This window comes from Aplidium turbinatum, chromosome 2 (genome assembly GCF_918807975.1).
Source record: "Aplidium turbinatum chromosome 2, kaAplTurb1.1, whole genome shotgun sequence".
Classification (NCBI taxonomy): domain Eukaryota; kingdom Metazoa; phylum Chordata; class Ascidiacea; order Aplousobranchia; family Polyclinidae; genus Aplidium; species Aplidium turbinatum.
The window spans coordinates 18,586,446-18,597,480 of record NC_137473.1 but is presented as its reverse complement, the minus strand read 5'-3'; the positions used below and the strand labels follow the sequence as shown (position 1 = coordinate 18,597,480).

General features: G+C 38.6%; 1 protein-coding gene across 1 annotated transcript; it reads left to right on the top strand.

Annotated features, from left to right (window-relative positions):
• The first annotated feature begins 1,959 nt into the window (after positions 1 to 1,959).
• Positions 1,960 to 10,791, top strand: LOC145764910 (FUN14 domain-containing protein 1-like). Its single transcript, XM_082576607.1, has 4 exons — positions 1,960 to 2,076; positions 2,248 to 2,425; positions 3,898 to 4,102; positions 8,822 to 10,791. The coding sequence occupies exons 1-4, from the start codon at positions 2,061 to 2,063 to the stop codon at positions 8,897 to 8,899; spliced, it is 477 nt and encodes a 158-aa protein (XP_082432733.1). The 5' UTR covers positions 1,960 to 2,060; the 3' UTR covers positions 8,900 to 10,791.
• The last annotated feature ends 244 nt before the right edge of the window (positions 10,792 to 11,035 follow it).

The window sequence follows — 11,035 nt, the reverse complement described above, 5'->3', positions numbered from 1 at the left end:
CTTATTTGTTCTTTCATTTGTTGATCAACCAACAGTTTTCTTACATAGTTTGTTAAATAATAGCCTAAGTGTTGCTTGAGCTTTAAATGAAATTTTGGGCAGCTATCAAACAAATTTAACATTGGTTCTTAATAGTATTATAATACCCAGGCTGCAATGCTTGGGTCACTAATTTTCTTGATTATTGAAAAGACCAATGTCCATTAAACATAACACGCACTGTCGCACTGGGTATATACCTAAGCTCTTACCGAATATTTTGTGCAATAGTTTTGTTCTAGCATTTGTTAACTGAATTTATGTTTCATGTATTTCACATTTCAAACATTTAAATTGACACTCATACAGCTTGAAAAAGTATTTATGAATTGCCAAAGTAGAACCATAAAACTTGGACAAGGAAAACTTGAAAATTAATTTATTGCACTCCTGTAGATTTGTTCTGTCACCTGCTATAGATTGGTCCTATGTCACAAGTTCAATAAAAGAATATTTTGTTTTCTTTAAAATGCGCAGTGCAATCCATCACAATTGATCTGATCATTTTATAATCACATTTCACTCAACTGTATGCCAGACATAATGTTGTTTGAAACATGTTTGTAAAACCTAGTAGGCCTATATAAGGATGGAAGATGGTCTTGGAAACTTTAGCACTTGCATAATTTAAGCCTAGTAACCACTCACGCTATTTACACAAAGCTCATTTTGCAGCTATGCTTTTTTGTTATTATAATATAATTTTTCTGACAAAATTGTTCTCAATAAATTCCTGAGTTAGGGTGAAAACTGAAGAGGTATCAACTATAGTATAATGGTTCACCCTTCAAAGCCATGCAAATCTGTAAAATCAAATAGGTTGGAAGAAGTACAATGTTTTATCACAAACGGTGCAAGTCATGAATTTGTAAAGATGATAACTATTACTATTATATTAAAAAAAACTAAAGATAACATCAAATGTTTGTGGCTAATTCAGATGCTGATGGACCTTTTTGTATTACTGAAATTTAGTAATTAACTTAATACGTGAAATTCACATAGGCCTACAATGTGTATTGGTACTTTCATTTTTGTGTGCCACAAGTAGCTTACGCAGAGTACAGACAAAGCAGAACAATAAGTAGGCTAGCTGTTGATAAATTTTGTAAAACAGGTTCTAACCTTAAATAGTAGAGCTCTTCATCATTTAGAATTTAGATCATAGTTGAAAAATGTAATTCCAGACAAACAATCAGGTTTGGATTTTATTTTTTTGTTATGGTTAATGGCTCGGTTGTTAATTCCCAATATCGAGAACCAGAGCAGAGTTTGCGGGGTCTGCTACTATTCGGTGAGTCCGATTCGGTGAGAACCCTATTCGGTGATTTTTTTGAAATTTTTTTTGAAAATTACCGTCCGTAGCCTAATTAAAACCCTAAACCCCCTAACCTCAAACCTAAAAACCAAAACCCCAAAAACCCAAACCCCAAAAAAACCCAAACCCCCAAAAACCCAAACCCCTAACCCCAACCCCAAAAACCCCCAACCCCCAAAAACCCCCCTAACCCCAAAAACCCCTATCCCTTAACCCCTATAACGGCAATGATAATTAGGCTACGGCGCGCAATAATTTAAAAAAAAAATCACCGAATAGGGCTCTCACCGAAAAAGGCTCTCACCGAAAAAGGCTCTCACCGAATCGGACTCACCGAATCGGGCCATTCCGGAAAAATTCATACTCCCAAACCAACATGGTTCATGATACCCAGATGAATAGTTTTATAAAAAAAAAATTCAACAACAGCAATATTTCTGATATTTATTGACTGTGCTTGTGATATGTGCAAGGTCCCGAGTGATATATACTATCTAAGTTGAAACTTTCATAGCCCTACCAACTTAAATGAGATGGAGAGAGTTTTAGATTTTTCTTGATCATATTGCTCCGGTCTCCCTTACTTTCTTGTTTCTGTTTTGAAGGTTTACCGTACCTAAAATTTGTAGTAATGATTGTTGGGGAACTGTGGTTGATATAATAATATTTGCAAGGGTGCACATGCACTAGAATTTGTGAAATCATGGAAAATGATTCAGGTAAATTGGAAATATCTGAAGAATTTAAATAATTGTTAGTCTTGGTTTGTTTTCACAGTTCTGTAAATGTCTTGTGTGAAAGAAATGTTTTTTTTTAGAAACCTGTAATAAATTAGTGCTTTACTTAGGCCTTTTTCTGTTTGAAAATTAATGGCGATTTATTTGTAACAGAATCTAATGGTAGGGTGGGCCACACAAACGACAACGAATTTGAAATTCTAGACTTATCTGAACGCAGAGTTGCACGACGTTCTGGTAGAAACTTCTTTGGAAAGTTGTATGATGGCGCTATGTCATTGTCTTTTGAATCCCCTGTGTCGCAGGTTGCAGTTGGAGGTCTAAGTGGTTGGTAAGTTGTGTGGCACATTATGTCTTTTGTCTTAATCATATTAAAATAGTTTTACCTTAAATGTATATATTATTTTTGTGTTTTTATTTGGCCGTCTTCTAACAACTCTAGTCCAAAATGAGGCGTTGGATCTTTCTTGGGTATTTTAATGTTTTTGATAAAGTTGTGCCACGTGCTTATGAAAAGTGCAACAAACTTAGATATTTCCAGAATGGCTCGTTTTGGAGAATTTACTTCAAAGAATCCGATTCAAAGATGCCAATACGGAGAAATCCCAACTCGGAGACAGATTTTTTTTGGGGAAATCAATTCGGTGATTTTGTGAAAATTTAATGGCGGCTTCTGTTTATTTAGAGAATTCGTAGGGATCATTTAGGCAGGTGTTTTTGTGTTCACCTTTCAATACCCATGCAAACAAGACAGTTATAACATTGTTTCAGTGAGGTAGATGTAAATTAACTGATATCTTGCGGGTATAGGTTATAGCGATATAATTTAGCAACAATTATTTTATAGATTGGGCAATTAACCAAACCTATAATCGTTGATGTCACAGTGGTAGATCATGTTAGTAACGTGAGGGGAGAGGCGATTTCATGATGTATAACAAAGAAAAGTAGTTGGCCTACAGGTTGATAAAATTAATTTATTACGTTTTAAAGGAAACGATTGCCAGATTCGTCATTAATGTGTTGAGACCGTGATAGTCATTCATGCGTAACAAATATGGATATGAAACGCTTTTTTTTTGTGGGTCTGCTACTATTCGGTGAGTCCGATTCGGTGAGTTCCTAACCTCTAACCCCTAACCCTAAAACGGCAAACATGGCCCTAAAACATGATAATTAGGCTATGGTACCCGATAATTAAAAAAAAAATTGAAAAAATCCCCCGTTAAGGGATCGGACTAACCGAAACGGGCCATTCCGGTTTTTTATATATACTTTAGTTGAGGCTTTTTTGCTGAGAATATATTTGATTAACCTCTATTGTTAACAATGAAACGCGGTTTGACAACTTTTTTTTTCTCTTGCTGAGACTGTATATAGTTAGTTAACCTTTATTGTAAGCTTTTTTTCCTTTTTACTTCCTTTTTTTTGAATAAGCAGATGCCTCTGTGGGATTTTAGAATTTTCCGAAAAAGGCTTTCTCTGAATGGGCATCTCCGTAGTCCGTATCGGTTTCTGCGAATAGTAGCAGACCGGATATTTCTGTGTCGTCAAACTTTTGAAAAGATAACTTTTTACACATCAGACAGGAAGCAGCAAAAGAGCATAATCAAGACAAAAGCTGCCTGTTCAGCCTAGGAGTAGAGACGCTACAATATATAAGGAGTTAGCCCCTTCGAAAAGTAAGGACCCTATCATCTTCAAAGCATGTATCAGATGCTTTTCAGTCATTCTGCCTATATTTTATGACAAGAAACTTTCTTTTCTATGCATACCCAGAATAAAGGCCTTGTTTCTGCTCAGGCTTACAGGTTTTCTTTTCAAAAAAGTTGGAAAATCTGCTGCCTCCGCAGTTGGAGGAGGATTGATTCTTCTGCAGATTGCTCACAAAACCGGTTACATTACTATTAACTGGAAAAAAGTGAACAAGGATGCTGGTACAGTGCAAAAAGAAGTTAATCGCCACATAAACAGAAGCAGGACGGGATTTAAATCCTTTGTTGCAAAAGTAAGTACTTTTAATGCTCACTCATGAATCAAGTTTGTCACGCTGTGTGCTTCAAGATATTAGCCATATTGATTGTTTATTAACATTTAAAGTTTAATTTTTATTTGCTATTTAGTAGTGAAAACATATTTTGTTCATGCTGAACTGAGCTTTGCAGAACTCTGCTAACTTTATCTTTTACTGAAAATGTAGCAATGCATCACGTCCAACAGGGGTCCACGTCTTTCAGGTGCAGACAGTTAGGTGCCTGCCAAATATGTGTGCGCACTGTGGCGTTAGGATATTTAGGTGCGGTGCACTGTGTCTGTGGCACCCGGTCATTTAAATGCTATTCGGTGTGTCAAATTACACTCATAATCAGAAATGCTTGATTACGCGACAGCTCTCCCTTCTGTGTTACAAAGTAAATTTTAGTTTGAAACATATCCGTTAGGGTGGAGTAAAAAAAATAAAAATCACTAATTCAAAAAACGTCCCCTCTCAATAGTTGCCTTTGGTCCCAAAACTAAGTTTAAAAGTGGTTTTGGGAAGTTGCCTCGAATACTCAGGTGACAACCTTGACGCAAAGGTCATGCGGGGGTCAAATCCCATAAAAATGCCATAACTCTGTGAGCGGTGATGCTAGGGAGCTAATTTTGATGCCTAAAGAAGCAGAATGTGCACTTTCCTATCTGTCTCAAAAAAAGTTTTTTTCGAAATTTCACTAGATATATGGTTATTTTCACAAAATGTAATTTTCGGGTCAAATATGAATAACACATAGCATTATGCACAGTTTAACATCACCATAACATAATCACTCCACAAGAAATCAGCATAATGAGTATGATATATCTCTAACCAATGAAACACACATTTGAGTGGCTTTAGAGCAAGCACAAGCACAGGATGGTAACAACAAACAAATATAAAAGTGGGTTTCATAATATTACAATAGCTTAGACGACAGACGTTAAATGCCAGTTTTATGCAGGGGGAAATGGTATCGGCAGGAGGACCTAAGATTGAAATTGCTTTTTGGTATTGTATTGCTTCATCAGTTTTCGTGACCGAATCTTTAGCCTGATCAGACCGTCACGTCTGTTGAAGCCAGCTATTGCTGATGAAGCTTCGGTTACAAGCTTTATGTGGCGCTCCACAGTTTAATTATGGCATGGGTTGCGCATAATGAGCTTTTCTTCTTTGATTTTTTCGATGTCGCAGTTACTCAGGTGTCGAATTTCTGGTGGTTCGTTAGTTTGGTCAGAATTTAAGTTCACAAGTTTGTAGTAAGATTTAGCATGAACGTTGATTGCTGGAACATTGAATTTTCTCATATGGACAGAAGCTACGGATTCTTCCCCATCGGCTGGCTCATTTTGGACTGGTGCTGCTTCGCTTTCAGGCACTTCATTTTCGATTGAAAATTGTTCAATGACCCTCTCAAACTAAGGATTTTGTTCACAGCTAAATGACGAACTGTCTCACCATCATCTGCCAACATCCCCAAGAGAATGTTTTCTTGGTGCGCAAAGAATGCATTTCGCTTAAGGACATCCAGTGCAATCTTCTTGACTTTATTGTTCGGAAATTTGACGACTCTTTGTAGCATGTTGAAGAAGTTTTTCGGTCCATCTGTGATCGTGTGGTAGTGCTTGATTTCAAACCATGCCGGAAAGTAAACTCTAATGCAAAATTCTACGATTGTTGTGAATGTTGTGGTCGTTGTACAGAAACATAGAAACGGGGTATGTTACAGGCCAAGGTCAGCCAACTTGCATGGGAAAGTCCTCCAACTTCGAGAAGCTCGAGATCTTCATCAACAGTGCCCAACATTACGGCCATGCAGATTCTGTACCCATAATATTCGTCATTTAGCTGTGAACAAAATCCTTAGTTTGAGAGGGGTCATTGAACAATTTTCAATCGAAAATGAAGTGCCTGAAAGCAAAGCAGCACCAGTCCAAAACGAGCCATCCGATGGGGAAGAATCCGTAGCTTCTGTCCATGTGAGAAAATTCAATCATGCTAAATCTTACTACAAACTTGTGAACTTAAATTCTGACCAAACCAACGAACCACCAGCCATTCGACACCTGAGTAACTGTGATATCGAAAAAATCAGAGAAGAAAAGTTCATTATTTGCCACCCATGCCACAATCAAGCTGTGAAGCGCCACATAAAGCTTGTAACCGAAGCTTCATCAGCAATAGCTGGCTTCAACAGACGTGACGGTCTGATCAGGCTAAAGATTCGGTCACAAAAACTGATGAAGCAATACAATACCAAAAAGCAATTTCAATCTTAGGTCCTCCTGCATAAAACTGGCATTTAACGTCTGTCGTCTAGGCTATTGTAATATTATGAAACCCAATTTTATATTTGTTTGTTGTTACCATCCTGTGCTTGTGCTTGCTCTAAAGCCACTCAAATGTGTATTTCATTGGTTAGAGATATATCATACTCATTATGCTGATTTCTTGTGGAGTGATTATGTTATGGTGATGTTAAACTGTGCATAATGCTATGTGTTATTCATATTTGACCCGAAAATTACATTTTGTGAAAATAACCATATATCTAGTGAAATTTCGAAAAAAACTTCTTTTGAGACAGATAGGAAAGTGCACATTCTGCTTCTTTTGGCATCAAAATTAGCTCCCTAGCATCACCGCTCACAGAGTTATGGCATTTTTATGGGATTTGACCCCCGCATGACCTTTGCGTCAAGGTTGTCACCTGAGTATTCGAGGCAACTTCCCAAAACCACTTTTAAACTTAGTTTTGGGACCAAAGGCAACTATTGAGAGGGGACGTTTTTTGAATTAGTGATTTTTATTTTTTTCACTCCACCCTAATATCCGTGTGCAGTGCCTGACTATGCAAGTACAGCCAAGAACCCGCTTAGCAAGCTCTTTTGTTTGCACTGGCGCACGAGGTGTAAGAATGAAGATTTTTATTTAAAAGCAATAAACAAAATACGTAAAAAAAACTCAATAAACATTCAAAAGGTAAGTTAAAAAGTTAAGGTCCCACGTGAAAGTTGTGGCTTACTCCTCGAAGAAACTCCCTCATTGTTTGACTAGGGCCGCCACTTTTCACGATGAAGCGATTTGCTAAAGTTAGCAGCCTTTCGTCTGCATCTTTATACTTTCCATGCTTTGTGAGCGGTGCATATATCCAGTAATCATTGCCCATACTCCAGATCGCGAGATTTTTGTACCTTCCGCAAATTGTCGATTAATTTTCAAATTGTTGGGTTCAAAGCCCAACTGGTGGGCTATGATATCCCTATCTGGTGGGCATGTGACAACTTTTCTACCTCTTCAATCATGTTTACTTTAGTGTTTAGTTCGTGTTTTAAAACTTATTTATAGTGTGTAACATTTATATCCATTGTTTAATCTTGCAGTTTTGCGTTCTTGTAGAAGCTTTGAATCACTGACGCAGGCCCGGTCACCGCGATTGTCAGATTAATGTTTCGTTTGTTGTTGAAGTGTTGTTGACGAGGAATTATTCCTTTTATTAGATGCCGCTGAATGGAGAGCTGTCCTTGAAACGTGTTGCTCAAGCGCACACCCCGAGACTCCGAGAGTCAAACTAGCGTCGCTTGATCTTGAAGCTTCTTCGTTCGTGAAGTCAGACGCTTAACGAACTGAGCTATCTGGCGGATTATGTGCAATTACTAATGTTGACCTGACCGAGCACGAAGGTTCCACGCCCCACTCTTGAACCAGACCACGACTTGAGGAACACCATGTAAAACAGTTTAAGCGCACTTTCTAAAAAATAAGAATTCGTTTCCAGTGGATTTTGGTTGGAAAAAGGGGGTGGGGTTTGAGATGGTGCTCATTGGCACTACGCACGACTTTCCTTCCGGATGTTGTGTAGAGTTGCTACTTTAAAAGTAGCGCGCTGCCTGCTACCGCTACTCGGGCTAAAGTAGCTCGCGCTACCGCTGTTTCTCTTACACGGAGACATCACTCTGTGACGTCAAAATGACCTTGAGAACGATTATTATGCGTTTACACTTCCATTTCAACGTTGTTATAGAAAACATTGTTAGGTGATATTTATTGCTACGCATCTTTCGCAAATACGAGCATTTCAACATGCGAGTCGCTGAGTCCTGCCCGCTTTGGTTTGAGAACGTCTTTTCCAACTGGCAAAAGCACTGGAAGGAATGGCCAATGGTGCTGTGGTATTTATTGAACAGACGTTTTAAATCGGCACTATCGAAGCTGAAGGACTTCCTTCTGTCTGAAAAAGCACTTTCACACTTGACGTTTCTTTCCGTACCGACGATTCATGCGATGACACTAACATACCGAAAAATTCATCCTCGCAGCCGTGACTGGTTTTGGTGTCACTTTTGTCGGTATCAACGTGGCTTGACGTTCCTGCAATGGTCGAATGATTTCTGCCTTAATGTTTTCGCGCATTGTTGCTTTAAAAATCTCCAAAAACGAATCATTTTTTAAACTTTAAAATGGGAAGAAGCGGGAGTGCGACTAAAAAAAATGTAACGCATCTTCGCTATATTGGAAAAAAGCGCCGCTACTCCAACAAAAATGTAGCTCCACTACTTTTTTGTTAGCGCTGGCGGAGCAGTTACAACTACCAAAAAAGTAGCGGCGCGCTACTGCCTACCTCTGTCTTTACTCTTAACGTTATAGGTTTGGTGGCATTAACCTAAGCTTACATAACACATTAAACTAACTACTTGTTTTTTTTTTCAGCTGCAAAATGTATTGAGACACAATGCCGCCGTTTCTGTGGGTTTCAGTGGAGGCTTTCTGATCGGTATGGCGTCTTGACCTCGTCTATTCGCAAACGAACGTGTGAACACTGTGATGACTTCATCGAATCAGTGACGAAATCACGAAGTTTGGCGTTCCTATCATGATATCACTCCATCGTTTGTCATCCAATTTGCAAATTTATCTACAAATATCGGTGTTGTTGTCGGTTGCGCGCTGTGCAGTTGTCCCTTATTTTCTTACATTTAATCGAGCTACCTTCTTTGTTTCAGTTACATCTTGACGACCTAGAAGTTCTGTTAAATCCAGAGTTGTAGTCGATAGCTACCCGGGTAGCTATTTGGATAGGCTGAGTTGTATTAAAAAAAACGTTTTTTTTACAGCCCTGGTTAAATCTGATAGTTATCACGAGCTTTGCGATTGTTACAGCACATGCAGGCCATTGACAATCATTCAACTTAGCGTTCTTGATTGGATAATATTGTGAACCCAACATAAAAGCTTAGTAGGCTAGGCCCAATGCTAAATTATTTATGAGGAGGTGTCTATAAAAGTCGTCCTCATAAAATTTCCAAAAAATGACCCCTTCCCTCTATGTCTGCAAAATCTCTGCCCTGTATCATAAAAAAAATTTCAATTTGCAACCCTCCTCTTTACTGCGGACATCTTTTATGGGAATCCATAAGCAGAAAGGGACGTGACACCCAGTGGCGTAGCCAGAAAAAAAATTGGGGGGGCGAAGTATTTCATGAATTGAAGAGAACGACAAAATGTTTGATTTAAGACATCGCCACCTGATATGCAGTGGCGCATCCTGGTGGGTTAAGCAAGGAAAGCAATAAAGCTGGTGGGGGGTTAGAGCGTGCCGAAGGCACGCGTATTCTAGGGGGGTCCGGGGGCATGCTCCCCCGGAAAATTTTTGCAAAATTACTCTCAAATAATGGATTATAGAGCATTCTGGAAACACTTTCAGGGTAATATTTGTATGAAATTTATTAGCAGATCAACAGCTATTAACTTATTAAAGGTAGCTATAACACACGAACGGGCAAAAACTGTGGCTAAAATTAGAGAACACAAAAAACTCAGCTACACAAAAACCCAACAGAGTAAGCGATTCTGAAATTGCTTCCACAGATTAGTTTAAAGAAGAGTAAATCGCGTAAACTTTGCGCGATTTAAGCTTACAATTTGTAAAATTTATTGGTGTCTTTCTGTGTGTCTAAAACAAGTCCAGAAGGTGTTAATAGCCAGATTTCTTGGAAAACGATATAAATTTATACAAATTATATTACATTTTCAACAAAGGGTTCAACTTCGGAATCCAAACTTTGAAAATTTGGGGGGGGGGGCATGGCCCCTTTCGCCCCCCCCTGGCTACGCCTATGGTGACACCCCCTATAGCCTAGCTCAATTGGTTAAGCTCCCGACTTTGTGCAGAAACAAACTTTAAGATCAAGCAGCCATCCAACTCTCGTGCTGTTCGCATAAGCAACGTAGCTTACCGTATTTTAGTATTGCTCTCCATTCGACGTTATCTTGTGCATAAAATAATTCAATCAACGCAAGTCACATTGTTATTCAGGCATAGCAGCCAACGAGTTTTGTTTCCATCGAGCGTTGTTAGGTCCACATTTCTATCCTTGGGTCGGTATATTTGGACATTGAAAGAAGATAGTGCTCACACGGCCCTGTAGGGTAGGCTAGGCTTTTTTCGTTAGACCTATTATTTATATATGTTGCGGTAATTTTTGTTTTAGCCTACCTTAATAAATTGCATTTGATGTTTAAATTTCACAAAAAGTTCGATTTATGCTAATGAACTAAGAGCATTGCCTTTCAATCGAACTATGTATTATAGTTTTTACTATCCGTGCAGGCTTGCTGTCATGCTTGCCATATTCGCATATCTAACAATTCTATCCGAAAATACAGTGACATATACATTATACAAGACTGTAAGAGTGTGCATTTCACCAACTGATAGTCTAAGACAGTGGTTCTTAAACTGGAGGGTGTGTGAGGCTCACAAGGGGAGCGCAAGAAATTGAAACTCTGCATGAATTATGACTAAACATGTGTTCACAACTATGCTGGACAGTCGGTTGTTGAATATGAAACTTTGTGTTACAGAAATACCAGTGTTTGTAGAGCGTGTTGTCACATCTCGCATTCTTTGTGATGTTTTAGACG

Bases quoted from the DNA above. Each gene is read 5' to 3' on its own strand.
- LOC145764910 (XM_082576607.1), top strand. The intron at 2,426-3,897 runs GTAAGTTGTGTG...GTTTCTGCTCAG, and splicing joins GTTGGAGGTCTAAGTGGTTG to GCTTACAGGTTTTCTTTTCA. The intron at 4,103-8,821 runs GTAAGTACTTTT...TTTTTTTTTCAG, and splicing joins TTAAATCCTTTGTTGCAAAA to CTGCAAAATGTATTGAGACA.